Source organism: Staurois parvus, unplaced genomic scaffold, assembly GCF_062004578.1.
Source record: "Staurois parvus isolate SC_StPar_1 unplaced genomic scaffold, SC_StPar_1.0 ptg000145l, whole genome shotgun sequence".
NCBI classification, from domain to species: Eukaryota; Metazoa; Chordata; class Amphibia; order Anura; family Ranidae; genus Staurois; species Staurois parvus.
The window spans coordinates 5,215,541-5,235,341 of NW_028317941.1; the positions used below are offsets into that span (position 1 = coordinate 5,215,541).

General features: G+C 39.3%; 1 protein-coding gene across 3 annotated transcripts in view; it reads right to left on the reverse strand.

Moving 5' to 3' along the window:
* Positions 1–19,801, reverse strand: part of KCNQ4 (potassium voltage-gated channel subfamily Q member 4) — a 280,413-nt gene that overhangs the window by 115,767 nt on the left and 144,845 nt on the right. For all 3 annotated transcript variants that reach the window (XM_089673868.1, XM_089673867.1, XM_089673869.1), the window contains exon 2: positions 4,918–5,008. In XM_089673868.1, coding sequence (XP_089529994.1) covers positions 4,918–5,008 — 91 coding nt within the window. The remainder of the gene's footprint in view (positions 1–4,917; positions 5,009–19,801) is intronic.

Consider the following 19,801-nt stretch of genomic DNA (forward strand, 5'->3'; position numbering starts at 1 on the left):
CAAAACAGTTCTCCTCCCCGTCGGAGATCATCGGAAATCACCAGGCGCTGTCGAGTAATCACCGGCCGGGACCTGGTGATTGACAGCTGTGGCCGCAAATGGCGGTGCAGGTAGGGTGCATGCGTGGCGCGCTTGGCTCACGTGCGCCCCCCTGCCCAGAAATTCAAAACCACTTATATATGTGATTTTTGCGCAACCGTGCCACCCTGTAGCAGTATTTCTGCTATAGGGTAGATGGGAAGCGGTTAAGGAGGAGAGGGAGAAAAAGGATGCATTAGCAGCACTCTGCAAGAAAGGGCCTGCTATGCCCCTTTGCAGAACGAGGAGGAGAAATTTGCTACCCTTTCAAGTGCTCATGTACTGTAATGATGTTCGCCAATGTCTACCCAACACATACATGAAGTCTCTGTTCTAAATATACTGGGAATGATTTGGTATACAGGGATTGGAGAGGGTTCATGGAATGAGGAAGGTTGTGGTTTTGAAGTGTTTTTGTGCACTCCGTTTTGAGATTATAGTAAACTTTAAAGACAATGCAGTGTGGGGCAGCAAAAAAAAGTTCATAAACTTGACTAGCAACCTTCTGTGCACTGGCTTATTTGCACAAAGTTGAGAGCTTAAGCTTTATTTTTAGGAGTATAATATCCTATAGCTTTTAAATCTGTCGCGGCTGCTACTTCTACCAGTCATTTTAGGCATGTTGCTGCTAGATAAAAAAATCTGGTGTCACAGTCAAAGCTACCTTTTTATAGTTATGATTAATCAGATTGGTGTACTGATGCTGTATTTAAGCGATCGTAAAAGGAAAAATTTGCTATTCATCTAAAACACCATATGCAGTGTAAAGGCATCTCCCAAACATAAATCGGAAGGATTAGTGTTTGTCTCATGTTTTCTTGAATGTTGTATAAAAAAGGAGGACCCCCTTACTGCTGAATAGTATATTAAAAATGTATTTTTGCACTGGCACATGTTCCACAGGGCAGTACCTGGCTCCCGTGCCCTTTTTTGACAGTCCTTTAGACATTAGCCTTGAAAATGGCCAGAATTATTTTTTTAGATCTTTTATTCAGTGAGGTTAAAATTTAAGTTCACAGTTTTCAGACTTCATAATGTATTTGACGAATGGCCAATAATCCAAACCCGAGAATATTCACTCATTGTTAATTGCTAGGCCTTGAAACTCCAATTGTTAGCACTTTTTAAGAAGCTCTGTAGCTGCCTTGATCCATGATTAATTGCCAGAGTGATTTGCAGAAGCATCAGCTAGTTTAATGGGGGCTTAGCACTGTGTATACACACCTGATATATTGAAGCCAGTTGGAAAAAGGCTTTGATCTTAAAATGTAAACTCTGAGGGAAACCACTTCATTTGGAATTTACCCTTTTAATGAACACGCAGATTTTATCCTCCCACTGCGCTACAGCCAAGGCAGCTACCTGCCACTTGTAAAATTCTAAGTAGCTGGGGACTTTGGAGGCTACACCAATCCTAAGCAGGTTAGACAGGACATACACTGGTAAGTACCCATTTATAAAAACAGAGTAAGAGAGTAAATAATCCCTCTTAGATTGTAAGCTCCAAGGAGCAGGGCCCTCCTAACCCTCTTGTATTGAACTGTATTGTTGCTGTATTGTCTCCCATTATATGCTAAAGCGCTGAGCAAACTGTTGGCGCTATATAAATCCTGTATTATAATAATAATAAAATCTCTTCCAACTTTGACAAACACAAAAATTATTATTATTATTATTATTACACGGGATTTATATAGCGCCAACAGTTTGCTCAGCGCTTTACAATATAACGGGAGACAATACAGCAACAATACAGTTCAATACAAGAGGGATAGGAGGGCCCTGCTCCTTTGAGTTTACAATCTAGGAGGGAGGGGCTAGTGGTACAAAAGTTAGTAACTGTGGGGGATGGACTGGTTGGAAAAGTGGAAGATTCCAGTATTAGCTGAGGGCAGGATAGGCTTCCCTGAAGAGATAGGTTTTCAGAGATTGCCTAAAAGTGAGCAGAGTAGGAGATAGTCTGATAAATTGGGGTAGAGAGTTCCAGAGGATGGGGGAAGCTCTGGAGATGAGCATGGGAGGAGGAGACAAGGGAGCTAGAGAGTAGGAGGTCTTGCGAGGAGCAGAGAGTATGGTTTGGGTAATATCACAAGATTGGTGATGTAATTTGGGGAACAGTTATAAATGGCTTTATACGTTATTGTTAATGTTTTAAATTTTATCTGTTGGGCAATGGGAAGCCAGTGGAGGGATTGGCAGAGAGGGGTGGCTGATACCAAATGGTTAGTAAGGTGGATGAGTCTGGCAGCAGCATTCATGATAGACTGAAGAGGGGATACTCTGCGTTGAGGTAGGCCAATGAGGAGGGAGTTACAATAGTCAAGGTGAGATATAACAAGGGAGTGAATAAGTTGCTTAGTGGTTTCCGACATTAGGAACGGGCGTATCTTGGAGATGTTGCGGAGGTGAAGTCTACAAGATTTGGACAGTGATTGCATTGGGGACTGAAAGGACAGATGGGAGTCTAGGATTACACCTAGTACCCTGGCATGAGGGGAGGGAATGATGATTGTGTTATTGATCTTGATGGAAAAGTCAGGGGAGGGGGCATGGGCTGGGGGGAATACTAAGAGCTCAGTTTTGGAAAGATTGAGTTTGAGGAAGTGGAGTGACATCCATGCCGATATGTCACTTAGTAGGTTAGTAATGCGAGAGGAGACTGCAGGGGTGAGGGGTAGAAAGATAGATTTGTGTGTCATCAGCATAGAGATGGTACTTAAAGCCAAATAAATAATACAAGTATTTTCTGGCATGCTAGAAAATGTATTTGTCTCTTCCGTATAGGAAAAAGCAGGGAACCTTCTAAAAACATACACTAAATGGTGTATTTATAAGAAAAAAATAATTGCAGAGTATATTTGTTCTGTACGATTGAGGGCAAAAACAAATATTATTAGACTATTTTCTCTCCAGATCAAATGTTTTTTAATCATAAGAATAGAGTGAATCAAGAAAATACTGTATTATGTCAACTAGATGGAGCTGATGATCATAAAAAATAAATACCGTACATATTTACTATGATTGTCAGTTCTATCTAGTGGTTATAATGCATACCTTCCTGAACCACTCTATTCTAATGAATGAATATTTGACCTGAAGATAAAATAACCTGATAACATTCTTTTGTGCCCCGGTTTGCACAGAACAAAGGTACATGCAGATTCACAGCATGAATAGCTTTGCCATTTGAAAAAATAAAAATACACCCCTATGATTGTCAGCTGTATCTGGTGGCTATAATGCATATGTTCCTGAACCACTCTATTCTAATGAATGAATATTTGACCTGGAGATAAAATAAGCTAATACCATTCTTTTGTGCCCCTGTTTTGCACAGAACAAAGGTTCATGCAGATTCACAGCATGAATAGCTTTGTCATTTTTAAAAAAAAATACACCCCTATGATTGTCAGCTCTATCTGGTGGCAATAATGCATATGTTCGCCAACCACTCGATTCTAATGAATGAATATTTGACCAGGAGATAAAATAACCTAATAACATTCTTTTCTGCCTGATTTGCACAGAACAAAGGTACATGCAGATTCACAGCATGAATAGCTTTGCCTTTTTTTTTACGATACACCCATATGATTGTCAACTCTATCTGTTGGCATGCATATGTTCCCCAACCACTCGATTCTAATGGTTGAATGATATTTGACCTGGAGATAAAATAACCTAATAAAAATTTTTGTCCTGGTTTCTCAGAACAAATATACATGCAGATTCACAACATGTATAGTAGAAATCTACTACTGTGATAGAAAACAGTATTATAAGGAGTGGGTACACTTTTGCTAGTTTAACTGAAAATACAAAAGTAATCAAATTCTGCATTATAAAAAAAACAAACAAAAATGCAATTAACCTAATCTCCTGTTAATGATAGCAAGCGACTAGAACTAAGTGAGGCACAGGAGGAGAGGAAAAACAAGAGTACATATGTAGAGTTTATATTTAGAAAGCATAATTCTGCCCATGGTGTGACAGTGTTGTGATTCTACATCATAGCAAAATAGCTCCACTGGCCTAAACATGGTTGTAACTACATGACATATTGCTTTGCTTTATCCGCTGTTTAAGAAATGTCAGAGATGCATAGCAGGGATACTCAACCATTTTACAGTTTATACACAGTCTGGCCCTGTATGACAAAATTGTATAAAGTCTAACCAGCTGCAGAAACTCAGCCAAACAAGGAATGGAGCATGGGTTCAAAAGGTAAGAGGGGGGTAGTAGATTAAGTTAAATTGTTACTAAACCCACAACAGTAAAATCAGTCTGTATATGCAGTAAAGTATGCTTGTTATAATCACTGTGGAACCTAAGGGGTTAATCATCTGCATTGTGTAAAAAGCCAGTTTGATCCTGACTACTCTGACCCTCACCTTCTTTCAGTGTCCCTCTCTTATCTCCTGATAAGACATATCATGTGGAGTCATTCTGTACATTCTCAGTTTGGTGTGTATTGCTAGAGAGGTTTTATTTTCTTGGGAGAGTGCATGCGATCAACACAGGGCCAATCAGCACTATCCAGACAGAGGTCAGGGGTTCTGCATCCTCCTAAAGCAGAATGAAAACTCCTCCTACAAACTTTAACCAGTGCTCTGCTGGACACTGATCTAAGTCACAAGACGGCTCTAACTGCTGATAAGAAAAGATATTTAGCAGTTTATATTTACTAAAATAATTTCACTTCCATGTTTTGTGTACTGTGGGAGATCAGATAGAGTGAATGCAGGGTCCTGGGTTTAGTAACACTTTAATGGATACTAAAGGTGATAAAGCAAAAGGTAGAGAGAGAGAAAAAGAGCAGAAATATAGACTTCTCACCAGTATGAACAGGCCTTTGTTGGCTAAATTATGATATTCGGGAATTGTGGAAAATACAGAGAGCACCAGGCAGCTGAACACAAGGAAGAATCTGTAAAGAGAAGAGGGGAGTGACATCAAACACACATATTTTACACAAAGGAATACCATTGCCATCACTCTTCTAATACTATTACTATTAATAGAAGCAATAAGAGTAGCAGAACAATAGCATTCCTTATTCTATAAGGAATTGCAAACACAAATGATAATGTGCGATAGAAATGCTTATGTGTATTCTGCCTCCTGCATGTTACTCCACACATTTACATCCCCATTATTTATTGCACTGCCTTACCAAGTAGGTAATTACAGTAGTAATATGGATTATCTATTTTAAAACATATTATGTAGAAGAACATAGAGCTGTTAGAAATAATGGGAAATATATTTTTAAATCAAATTACATTGTAAAATGCCCCCCTTGTACGAGATGTCTGCTGTCAGCCTGATATTCAGAAAAAACATGAACTGTTATTCATATATTTCATTTATCCACAACCATACATCTGCGTTGAGTACTTACTGTATAACACCTACACGTACTACTCAGTATCAAAAATCCATTTGCAGTCTGCATTACCTACAAATGGCCAAAAGAGGGAGCACAAAACACAGCCTGAGGCTGATACGGTACATGGCTTTGAATAGGAAGAGTATTACATTGTGAGTCCCTACTGATTTATGTAAAAATGTATATATAAAAAAAAACACATAAGCTGGTTCATTTTTAATAAGACTAATGTTAATCATAATAATCATCCCCCTTTAACGCACATATGTTTTATATAAAACAAACAAACCCAATAAAAAAATCCCTCTTTCTTAATACATTGTTGCAATGGCTGCTGAGCAATAAGCAGTGTAAAACCAACTGTTTTGATGTCCAATTACTGTACTGCAAAGGTCAAGAACTCTAGACACTGTTCTCTTCCTGTAGATTGCAGGTAATTATTTAACATGGCCATGTGCAGATTTCTGTATTATACTGTAACATTAATCTGGACACTGGCAGACTCAAGCAAAACATGTGACTTCATCTAATTAGTGACTGGTGCATGTCCAAGTTCTGTTTTCTTGATGACAGATTGCCTTTAATCACTACCTTTTTCAAATATGCTAGAAAAGAATTGGAACTCAAGCATGTTTAAAAACCATTTAGCTCAAAGTTGATTATTTTCTATGAGAACCAGACTAATTTGTCATACTTCTGGTGCTAAAAAAGCCCATACAAATATTTTAAAAAGGCAGTAAGAGAGACATTTGCTCTATGCTCTTGATTTGTTATGCCGCATTTCTCAGCACAAGGAGGTACAGGCAAAATTTCAGCAGCTGTGAAGAACAGGACTGTGAAGCTGAACACAAGGGTGCCTTACTGCACATACTTGCAAACTCACTTATACAAAAACATCAGCTGCATAGTCAGAGATAGTTACATAGTTTGTCTGGCTGAAAAAAGACAAAACTCCATCCAGTTCAACCATAGAAAAAAAAAAGTTATAATCCTATACCCACAGTTGATCCAGATGGAATTTATACACACGCCATCTGTACTACTAAAATTACAAACCCTTACTGTGTATTGCAGAATGCTTTGCCAACAAACACATATAACAACACCCTCCAAACTATCCACTCTCCCACCCTTTCCCTCAGTACACACTACGAGGCTTATATACAGAAGTTTGCATTTTTTAAAAATTATTATTAAAAAACGACTTTGCCTCCAAAAAATAAAAAAGAACTTATTATTATAGGAATCTATATAGATCTACCAATTTACACAGTGCTTTAGATATGGTAAATTCACATTAGTCCCTACCCTAACAAGCTTACAATCTAAGGTCCCTATCTTCACTAATACATATGCAAGGGAAGATTAAACTACTAGCATGTTTTAGGAGTGTGGAATGAAACATGTAAGTACAGAAAGAACATGCAAACTCCACGCAGATAATGTCTTGACTGGGATTTGAACTGAGGACTACAGTGTTTCCAGACAGAAGTGCTTACCACTCAGGGCTGTACAGGAGAAAAGTCAATAGTTTCCTCCACCCATTCTAAACAGCATGGATGGAGGAATCTGCAGAGCCAGCTATTATATTCACCCCTGGCTGACTAATACGTAAAATTGGGCAGCACAGTAGCTAAATGGTTAGCCCTTTCACCCACCAGTGCTTTTGGTTCAAATCCCAACCAAAGCATCACCTGCTTGGAGTTTGCATTTTCTCCCTGTGCCTCCAGGTACTCTGGTTTCTTCCCAAACTCCAAAAGACATGCTGGTGGGTTCATTGGATCCTGTCTAAAGTGGCCCTAGTATGTGTATGAATGTAAGGTAGAGACCTCAGATTGTACACCCCTTGAGGGTTAGGGACTGATGTGAATGTATAATATATATGTAAAGCATTGTGTAAATTGATGGCACTATATAAGTACCTGAAATAAATAAATAAAACATTGACTGAAACTGATTTTTCAATCAAATTTTGACAAGGCCACACACAGCTTAAATTTCTTCAGCCAAATGTATTAAAAGAGGTATAGACTCCAGAGAGTGATATCATTTTACCCCTGTACATATCATTAGTAAGACCTCATCTGGAATATGCAGTTCAGTTTTGGGCACCAATTCACAATAAGAACATTGGGGAACTGGAGGAAGCACAGAGAAGGGCAACTAAACTGATAAGAGACATGGAGGAGATCAGCTATGAGGAAAGATTAAACTGAATTTATTCTTTCTTGAGTAGATGAGATTAAGGGGGGATATGATCAACATGTATAAATACATCAGTGGTTCATATAGTGAACTCGGAGTAGAGTTATTCACCCTGAGGTCATCACAGAGGACAAGGGGGCACTCTTTACATCTGGAGGAAAAGAAATTTAATCTCCAAACACGAAAAGGTTTCTTCACAGTAACAGCTGTGAAAATGTGGAATAGACTCCCTCAAGAGTTGGTTCTGGCCAGCTCAGTGGATTGCTTTAAAAAAGGCCTGGATTATTTCTTGGATACACAGAATATAACTGGATACTAATATTTATAGGTAAAGTTGATCCAGGGAATATCCGATTGACTCTCAGGGGAATAGGAAGGATTTTTTTTCCCTGCAGGAGCAAATTGGATCATGCTTTGCTGGGTTTTTTTGCCTTCCTCTGGATCAACTGTTGGTATAGGTTTATAACTTTTTTTTTCAATGGTTGAACTGGATGGACTTTTGTCTTTTTTCAGCCAGACTAACTATGCAACTAATTCAGCAGCTAAAATTTGAGGTCTTTATTCTAAGCCAAAATCTCACTCTGTTGCTAACTCTTGTGGCACAGTAGTGATGAGCTCAGACGTGTTCAGATCCTAGTATAAACCCTCCTGAGCAAGTCCCACAATGTATACATGTAGCAGCAGGACGCGCAATGTTTCAGCCACTTATGATTGGTCCAGTACAGTGACAGCTTGTAGACAAGTGCAGTCTATTTTTTCCATTGTAGGGTGGCGCTCATCCAGTGCAGTACAGCAGCTGGAGGGGAAATCTAGTAAAACCTGGTTTCTCTATGGTTTACCTTGGTTCCCTAGAGCAGCATTCCAGTTGGCTACACTGCATCCAGGTGACCCTGGTGGCCATCTTGGGTCATGCAGAGTCCCTGCCCCCAGGGTCTGGCACACATTTGTAAAGAGGCTAGTGAAGGGAGAGCATACTCATTTGTCAGGGACAGCACTAGCAGCAGGGACAGGTTCCAGAGGAGTAGGGAAAGTCAGGGTCTACATCTGCACTACAGCAAGCTCCCTTTTGGATTGGACCAGCCAGGCCACATTCCACCCTCCCTTGGCAAGTTTGCAAATCTTTAATATGTTTACTTCTCTTTATCCTCCACAATATGTTTGTTGTGTACTGCAGTTCTTTACTACACCAGTTGTCAATTTTGTGTCTTAGTATTTTGTTTGTGCAATTAAGTCCCTCGCAAGTAATTTCTAATTAAGTGGCGATCCTGTCATTAATTCTTATTATTACCTCCCCTAATTTGTTTTAGTGATTCAGAATGCCCTAGCCAGTGACATACATCAATGCATCATGGTAGGGTCAGTCTCAAACATTTATAGTTAATTACAGTGAGAGTAGTGAAAGTGATAATATAAAGATTGAGGATAGTTTTCTGATTGCCCTGGATTTTTCTTAACCCCCAGTTCTGAAGCCCATGGCAGCACAGTGGCTAAATGTTTAGCACTTTCACCTAGCAGTACTAGGGTCATAGGTTCAAATCCCAACAACATAACCTGCCTGGAGTTTGCATGTTCTCCCTGTGCCTGTATGGGTTTTCTCTGGGTACTCCGATTTCCTCTCACACTCCAAAGACATGTTGGTAAGTTATTTGGTTCCTGTCTAAATTGGCCCTAGTATGTGTATGTATGAATGTGAGTTAGGGACCTTAGATTGTATGCTCCTTATGAGGGTTAGGGACTGATGTAAATGTACTAAATATATATACACATATAAAGTGCTGCGTAAATTGATGGCGCTATATAAGTACCTGTAATAAATAAATCATGGCCTTTACTTTTTTTTAATGATGAGACCATATATGCAAATATTTATATTCTTAATTTGCTGCTGTTGGTCGGCAAATATTAAACATGCTATAGCTTTATTAAAGTGATAGTAAACCTATATTTTTTTAACTAACAAACATATCATACAGTGAGGAACAGAAGTATTTGAACACCCTGCGATTTTGCAAGTTCTCCCACTTAGGAATCATGGAGGGGTCTGAAATTCACTTTGTAGGTGCATTCCCACTCTGAGAGACAGAATTTAAAAAACAAATTCACATTGTATGATTTTTAAAGAATTTATTTGTCTTCCACTGCTGAACATAAGTATTTGAACACCTGAGAAAATCAGTGTTAATATTTGGTACAGAAGCCTTTGTTTGCAATTACAGAGGTCAAACGTTTCCTGTAGTTCTTGACCAGGTTTGCACACACTGCAACAGGGATTTTGGCCCACTCCTCCACACAGATCTCCTCTAGATCTGTCAGGTTCCGGGGCTGTCGCTGAGCAACATGGAGTTTCAGCTCCCTCCAAAGATGTTCTATTGGATTTAGCTCTGGAGACTGGCTAGGCCACTCCAGAACCTTCATATGCTTCTTATGGAGCCACTCCTTGGTTATCCTGGCTGTGTGCTTCGGGTCGTTGTCATGTTGGAAGACCCAGACACGACCCATCTTCAATGCTCTGACTGAGGTAAGGAGGTTGTTGCTCAAAATCTCCCAATAAATGGCCCTATTTATCCTCTCCTTAATACAGTGCAGTTGTCCTGTCCCCTTTGCAGAAAAGCACCCCCAAAGCATGATGTTACCACCCCCATGCTTCACAGTAGGGATGGTGTTCTTGGGATGCAACTCATCCTTCTTTTTCCTCCAAACACGACGAGTGAAGTTTAGACCAAAAAGTTTTACTTTGGTCTCATCTGACCACATGACTTTCTCCCATGCCTCCTCTGGATCATCCAGATGGTCATTGGCAAACTTCAGACGGGCCTGGATATGTGATGACTTGAGCAGGGGAACCTTCCGTGCAATGCATGGTTTGAAACCATGATGGCGTAGTGTTCTACCGACAGTGACCTTTGAAACTGTGGTCCCAGCTCTCTTCATGTCATTGACCAGCTCCTCCCTTGTAGTTCTGGGCTGATTCCTCACCTTTCTTATCATCAGTGATACCCCACGAGGTGAGATCTTGCATGGAGCCCCAGTCCGAGGGAGACTGACAGTCGCCTTTAGCCTCTTCCATTTGCTCTAACAGTTGATCTATTTTCACCAAGCTGCTTGGCAATTGCCCCGTAGTCCTTTCCAGCCTTGTGTAGGTCCACAATTTTGTCTTCTGGTGTCTTTTGACAGCTCTTTGATCTTGCCCATGGTAGTAGTTGGTGTCTGACTGACTGTGGGGTGGACAGGTGTCTTTAAAGAGCTCAGACAGGTGCTACTAAGTTAGATTAATGAGTGGAGTAGAGGTGGACTTTTTAAAGGCACAGTAACAGGTCTTTGAGAGCCAGAATTCTTGCTGTTTCTTAGGTGTTCAAATACTTATGTTCAGCAGTGCAAGACACATAAATTCTTTAAAAATCATACAATGTGATTTCCTGATTTTTTTTTAATTTTGTCTCTCACAGTGGTAATGCCCCTACACTGTGAATTTCAGATCCCTCCATGATTTCTAAGTGGGAGAACTTGCAAAATCGCAGGGTGTTCAAATACTTCTGTTCCTCACTGTACTTCCCTGCTTTGTGTAATTGTATGGCATAGAGCAGCCCAAATTCTCCTTTTCTGATGTCCCCTGCTGGCGCTCATGGCTCCTCCCCCTGTCAAGTGGCTCCATAGCAAGACATTTGCTGTGGGGGCACTCATGCGTATTCGACCTCAAGCCTATAGACACATACAGTGAGGCGAAGCTCCCTATTCTCTCCTCACAGGCTGATTTACAGAAAGGGGAGTCAATGGCTCCCACTGCTGCCTCCATGTTCAGTGAGGAGAGAGAGAGAGAGCAGATAGATCCGTTGCTCTGGGACACAGTGCTGGATCAAGATCGGGCTTAAGTAATTATATAGGGGGGAGGTGGGGGGAGCTTAATGCAGAGAAAGGTACAAAAAAAAACTTCTACCTTTACAATCATTTTAATATACTCTTTCAAAAAATATCTTACATTATCAATTGTAAATAACTTTAAAGGCAGGATCGCACTGGGCTGCATGGTAAAGTGCAGCATTTTACAATGCAGGCATTTGTCACTAGGACTGGAAGACATCAGTGCAATGCAATGACAAGCGAAGCCTTCCAGTGCACTGCGGATAAATGTAGACATGCCTTGTGGTGTGAACAGGGCACATAGAAAACAACAGTTGACTGGCATTTTTCTATACTCAATAAATGGCAGTCAATGCAATGGCACATAGAAAACAGTTGTTTTAAATGCACAGTGAGAACAAGCCCTTAAGTATAACTATGGATTTTTTTAAAATTAGAACAACTGTCAGGTTTTTATTGTTGCCTGTGCCCCCTTTAGAACAGATGGTCCTGTTTACCATTATCACAGAGTAAAAGAAAATACCAAATTGTGGATATTCCTATGAATTCTGTTAGAATTTGGGTCTACAGTCACTTTTTGTCCTGGTTGCAATGGTCAACAGAACAAAAAGAGAGGGGAGAATCTCCCTAATGGGAACACAGACAGGAATAACAAACTGAGGCTCTAACCCTTCCCTACTTAGCGCAAACTATGTACAAAGTTTGGGTTTCACGTACACTTTGAAATGTTTTATTTGTACACGTGTATCCACTGGAAACAAATTTGGCACTGTATCATCTGAAATGTGGAAACAAAAGGTCTGCAATGTTCCCTTTCTTCCAGTACTATTCATAAAAGAAATTACACACTTCACTGCTATTGTCAAAAGACAGCTTTATCCAACAATTGTTTGCCAGCCTTTTAATAAAATAGTATTTTTGTTTTTTATTCCAATCTGGGGTGGTATCCCTTTGTATCTGGACTGTATTGATGCTTTGTTACTTAACCCTATGCATTTCGTAAATATATCTTTAAGGTTTCATCTTCTTTTTCATTATTATTGGCCTCACTGTTCAGGATGACTAATGTTGCTAGCTGACAAAAAAAAATCCTACATTTTTTGACTCTACATTTTTAAGGCCTTTCAGTAACTCTACCTTTCAAGGCGATGATGGGGCCTGCAGAATACCAAGATATGGCTGCCCAAACAATGACTGCACCGCCACCATGCTTTACCATTGGCACAAGACAGTCCAGGTCGTAAACTTGGGACAGTGTTTGCCACACGTAAACATGCCTGGTGTGTAGGAACAGTGTGAAGTTTGATTCATCGAACCATGTTACAGTCTTCCATTGATCGATAGTCCATGATATATGGGTGTTGCATCACTCTCCCTTTTGTTTGGGTACAGTGTTGCATGGTCACGCAATTGTCATTCAAAATGAAAAAGCACTGAAAGCTGGCCTGGGCAGGAAGGGGTGGAAAGTGCCCAGTATAAAAGTGGTTAAAAATATTCATTGTAAATAAAGAACAGCACACATAAACATAAGACAATAAACTGTTAGAACTGGGTCATACCAGATGCAGTCCAGTGCAAAACCTATAGACTTCCCCAGTAACATTCCATTCCAGGAGTGAGTATTGGATGCTCTTTAAATGGGTCAGAAGATGCAGCCTTTACCTGAAATACGTAACAGATTTTGGTTGCCTTTTCTGAACACACAGCTAAATCATGAATGTAAAAAACTACACAGTAGTAATTGGGACTTAATTTAATCACAGATGAAAAATGTTTCTCTGCTATGTAAAGAAATTCACAGAATTATTTGTATTTGTTGTTTATGCTTTGGCATTGGTGCCCAAGCGCATAGACGGTGCTTTCAAATAGCAGGTCTAAATGCAACTTATCTAAAAGAGTAATTTTTCACATTAGAGATTTTAAAGCAACAGTAGACAAATAATGATAAAATTCATACCAAAAAACATAAAAACATAAATATAAAAAAAAAAGTTGAACTAAAGAAAACTGCTCACAAAAACACCTTCTAAAAAGGAAGAAAATCAGCAGATTATCAGCCAAATTCATTTCTCTGAAATGACTTTTTGTTTCCTGCTCTTGTCTAATGTGTTATGTTTAGGGCTCGTTCACACTGCCCACACACTAAACGCTCCGTTTTAGCATGCGGGCAGCTGTCAGTTTTTGGCTACAGTAAGCAGTGGTGAGGGGGTGGTGTGATGAGCATTTAAGCATGGACACAGGAGTCAATCCATCCCAGCACCCAAGGCATGATGAAAATGTACTTTGAGTTGCACTTGTGCAGCCCAGTGTGCACTCAGAAGAAAATTATTGGCAGGTAAAGCAGAAGCTTTTATGGCAGTATAAATATATAGAGTCTCTTTAGCAATAAAAGCCTACCTGCTAGCATATTTTGTAAAAGCACTTTAGTTCTGCTTTAAGCATTATGCAGAGTAAATGTTGTGCAGACATATGAAGTTCTACAGTACATGTATTGAATAAAAACAGATGCCAAGAGTGATTCCGACCATACTGTGTCCATGCAGACGCAACAACACACAGAGATATACCTGTACAAAACGAGGAAACTGCTACTGTGCAACATCCAACATAATAAGAACAAATACTGAAAAACTATACATGGAATACAGGATACAATGGTTGATTTACTAAAGGCAAATATACTGTGCACTGCAAGCGCAGTTGCTCCAGAGCTTAGTAAATGTGGTAAAGCTTCACTTTGCAAAGAATGTGACCAAACAGCAGTGCTAAAAAAATTAAATAAATTGATTAAACCATAAGTAAACGTACAAAAAATTATATTAACCACTTCCCGTCCGGCCCATATATATAAACGGCTGGACAGGGGCAGTGCAGTAGCAGGTTGCCGTTCATAAACGGCTCCCGCATTTTCAACCTGTGCACGTTACCTGGGAGCGCGCGGCACTGCAATCCGGTGCCCGCTGTGTCCTCCGGACACAGTCGAACACCGATCGTTGTACAGGACCTCTGTGTGAGGTCCCGATCATGTGATCACTGATTGGCCAATCAGTAATCACATGAATAGGTGTAAGCAAGATGTCACTTCTGACATCATTGCTTACTACGTGTGAAATCTGTGAATGATCACAGAGGTCGCATGGTACAAGGCTATTCACAACAGCCTTGTTCCATGTGACAAGCTGTGACCAATCACAGATTCACAGTATTTCTCAATGGCTGCAAGAATGCAGCCAGAGAGAAGGAGAAATGATTGCTTTTACAGCCTTTATCGGGGTAAAAAAAAAAATGTAAAAAAAAAAAAATCTTCATCACCTCCCATAAGTAGTACAGTGTCACCATAGTGACACTGTACTACTTATGGGGGATGAGGAAGGGTGACAGTAGGTTTATAAAAAAAAATAAAATAATAATATAAAAAAATAAAATAATAATGTAAAAAAAGTTTCAAAAATTATAATTTTTGGTTATAAACTAATTTGGGTTATTTGTTTTGTTTTACTAAAAAGATAGCTGAATACATTTTGGCCAAGATTTATGAAGAAAGATTATGTATTTGCCAAATGTTATAAGAAAAACTCTTTTTAAAAAAATTTTTGGACTTTTTTATTTACATAGCAAAAAAATAAAAATCCCAGTGGTGAATAAATACCACCAAAATAAAGTTTTATCTGTCTCAAAAAAATGCTAAAAAATTCATATGGGTACAGTGTTGCATGACCGCGCAATTGTCATTCAAAGTGTGACAGCGCTGAAAGCTGAAAATTGGCTTGGACAGGAAGGGGGTAAAAGTGTTCAGACTTGAAGTGGGTAATAAACAAAAAGTCCCAAATGAGTAGTAAATATTGTGCTCCAATCAGAAAATAGTGCTCAAAAAAACTCTCCACTGTGCCCACATCATCCGTGACTTCAAATCCTGCCCGCACTCACCAGATGCAGTGGACTCTTAGCTGATATGGCTTAAGAGTCAAACAGGCTTAAAGGTGGGGTACAACCTCCACAAATGTACCCCACTCAGGAAATCCTTGATTGACACTCTCCAAACGATCACCCATAGATGGATAGCAATGCAAAAGAGATAACAGAAACACCAATAGTGTAATACTGTATAAACCTTTTAATGATTAAAAATTGATACCCATATTGCACTCACATTTTTCAAATATTTTTTAAGCCTTTTTTAATATAGACTCCTCAAGCAGATAACTGATCCCATCACATTAATCCATGGAAGCAAAATAGCAGATCACATCAGCATTAGAAAGTGAACTGGCATCAGTCTATGGAGATGTGCTCTATTCTCCAACAAAATAGCTCTTGGAACGCTGCAGGCAGCGTGCGTTCCACTCACCGGACATGACGTCACGAAGCCTCTGTCAGAACCTCCTGGAGGTGGGGTGAAATGCGTTGACTCAATTCTTTGCAAAGAATACCCAATCACATGTCAGGAAAATAAAAAACAGCATTTTTGCTTTCTAATGATATAAATCAGCACAGCTTCCCCTCAGATCTAGAGCAACTGCACTTGCAGTGCACAGTATATTTGCCTTTAGTAAATCAACCCCAATATGTGCTATTGAGTCCATACGTACATAAAAAAGAACAGATACTCAAAATTACACCTAGTATACAGAACAAGACAGGTTCTGCTTTCAATTCTTACACATATTATTTAACATGATTTCCTCTGGGACAGGTTCACATCTCTGCGTTTTCACCCTGTGCGTTTTTTTGGAAAGGGTCAGGAACTTTTTTTAATACAAAAAGTTGTGTTTTTGGTTCTATAGCCTTCAATGGAAACACTGCAGAAAAGCATGCAGTGTGTTTTTCCTGCGTTTTTGATGCATTTTTGATGTGTTTTAAATCTGCGTAGCAACAAGAAGAATTTTAAAAAATGAAAAAAACACCTCAAAAACGCAGCAAAAACGCAATGCAGAAACGGCTCAAACGCAACCTGCATGGGTGTGAACCTAGCCTAAAAACAGACACTCAGAATTATATCCAGCACAAGGTACAGAGAGATGCTACTGTGCAGCATCCATGCATAATGAATAAGAACAGATACTGAGAATTACAACCAGCGTATCCATAAATACACATTATGAATGTGTAACCTGTACTGTAGCTGATAACTACTGTGGAACTTCTTCCTATAATTCCAGACTATACTAGAGAGCACTACAAATATGAACACTGATCATTGGTTTTAGGCACAACAATATGCTCACAAACACATTTTCATTACATATAGAAATTACTCATATTTTATAACACAATAAAAAAAACAACCTACACACTGATACTATAGGTACTTCTGAACCACCATTGTTGAATTACATATCAGCAATTATAAATGTCTCAGTGTAGCGAATAAACTCCAAAGTGTTTCAATTTAAGAACAAATCTTCATCGGGGGGAAGAAAAGAGAACAGTGGTTTGATCTGATGCGTAGATAAAAACATTCATGCAATAACAATCAATGTAATAATGTAGCAATGTACAACACATTATATCGTAAAATACACCTACAGGGCAATCATCAGCAAATAGAATAAAATGTGTCTCGGCATTCCATATCTCACAGCTTAAAGCTAGGTGAACACAAGGGGCACTACAAATTCATCAAGGGAATCTACTGTATATGAAAATAAAAAAATTACAAAAACAAGAGTGTGATAATTGTGCACACAGATATGGACAATGACAACCATAATTTGGATCATACTCTGCAAATGTCATTCTCACTCCAAATCAGTCTCCCTCCCTTTTTGTTTGAATGGCATGTGGTGTGAGTGTATTATGGGTTCAAAAGGGCATTGGGCACAGCTGGATACGCTTCATGGTTGTAAACCAAATTAGCTGGTTCCATGATGTCTGACAGACCCTTGCCTTGGCTGGGTCGTAAAGCTATAAACCAGTCAGCCACTGGACATGAAAGCATTCCAGAGGGGCAGTAAAACATACATCCCACTTGAAACCACTTTTTCATACAATTTCATAAATCCCGGCAGGAACAAGGTACAATAAAACAAAGCATATATTCAGAGAGGTCAGTTTAATATGAGTCACCTGATACCTTACACCCCTAGATAATGTCTACCAGAGAGCAGAAAGCGATATTTCTTTAACCGTCACAGCCAGATATGTCATATTTGATGTCTGGGAGTTCAGAATATGGTTCTGTATATTAACCTGCAAGTGGCTAGGCTGCTGCATGCACCTATGGAAGGTTATTGACCATGGTATAAACGAATGAGGGATTTGGTCATAGCCAGGGTCCCCGCCTAAACACCCCTCCCCAAATGAGGCGATTGGTTCTCTGCTTTAAGGAGACACCCTGCTGGGTTCCTAGAAAACAGGCTGTCATGCCTGGAGAGAGGGATGAAGAGATTCTCCCTTATAACATCAGGAACCAACTTTGGGAGAAAAGGTACCCTTTTGTTCAGGACACTTGAACTCTGCTTACACCAGGACTTCTGCAAGTATTCTACCTTCTTAAACTTCTTTATTTTATCTCTCTGCTGTGTTATTGCTCTCTCTATTTATATATGCAGTTGTGTTCAAAATAATAGCAGTATGTTGAAAAAAGTGACTAAAGCTCAAAATCCTTCTAATAGCTTTTATTTCCATACACACAAATGCATTGGGAACACTACACATTCTATTCCAAATCAAAACATGAAGAAAAATATATCAAATTTGTGTTGTTCCTCTAAAAAAATTGAAGAAAAGTGATTATATTAGACTGTTCAAAAAAATAGCAGTGTTTGTATTCTTCTTTACAAACTCAAACATTCACTATATAAACTGAAAAATGTTTGAAGGTTTTGCTTTCCTTTGAATCACTTAATGAATATTTAGTTGTATGAGCACTGTTTCTGAGAACTGCTGTACATCTGTGTTGCATGGAGTCAACCAACTTCTGGCACCTGTGAACAGGTATTCCAGCCCAGGATGATTGGACTACATTCCACAGTTCTTCTCCATTTCTTGGTTTTGCCTCAGAAACTGCATTTTTGATGTCACCCCACAAGTTTTCTATTGGATTCAGATCCGGGGATTGGGCTGGCCACTCCATAACATCAATCTTGTTGGTCTGGAACCAAGATGTTGTATGATTACTGGTGTGTTTGGGGTCGTTGTCTTGTTGGAACACCAATTTCAAGGGCATTTCCTCTTCAGCATAAGGCAGCATGACCTCTTTAAGTATTCTGATGTATTCAAACTGACCCATGATCCCTGGTATGTGATAAATAGGCCCAACACTGTAGTATGAGAAACATCCCCATATCATGATGCTTGCGCAACCATGCTTCACTGTCTTCACAGTGTACTGTGAATTGAATTCAGTGTTTAGGGGTCATCTGTCTCCGGCCGCTAGACCCAAAAAGAACAATCTTACTTTCATCAGTCCACAAAATGTTGCGCCATTTCTCTTTAGGCCAGTCAATGTGCTCTTTGGCAAATTGTAACCTCTTCAGCACGTCTTTTTTTCAACAGTGGGACTTTGCGGGGGCTTCTTGCAGATAGCTTGGCTTCACATAGGCGTCTTCTAATTGTAACAGTACTCACAGGTAACTTTACACCTTCTTTGATCTTCCTGAAGCTGATTGCTGGCTGATTCCTTGCCATTTTGGCTATTCTTCGAATGGTAGTTTTTCGCTTTCTTCCACGTCTTTCAGATTTTGGTTGCCATTTTAAAGCATTTGCAATCATTTTAGCTGAGCAGCCTACCATTTTCTGCACTTCTTTATATGTTTCCCCCTCTCCAATCAACTTTTTAATCAAGGTACAAAGTTCTTCTGAACAATGTCTGGAACGACCCATTTTCCTCAGAATTTCAGAGAGAAATGCACTGTAACCAGCATGTACAACATTTTGTGCCTTCCTTCCTTAAATAAGGGCAATAATTGCCACCTGTTTTTCAAAGAATGAATGACCTCACTAATAGAACTCCACACTGCTATTATTTTGAACATGCCCCTTTCAATTAGTGATTCAATTACACAGAATCAGCAGCATGCATGTCAAGACTGTTGGGTCTGTTGGATTTCTATTACTCTACTACACCTGCTAGTAAATTATTTGCCATGTAGAAATATCATTTCTACCAAAAACAGTGATTGATCAGGTTAGTGATGTCTGCCTGCTATTATTTTGAACACAACTGTATATATTGGTTACATCTTTTCTGTAAATATTTTTATTGCACCATTTTGACCTTTTTAGTAATAAATCCTATTTTCTGAAAAGTGTTCAATTGTTTATAAA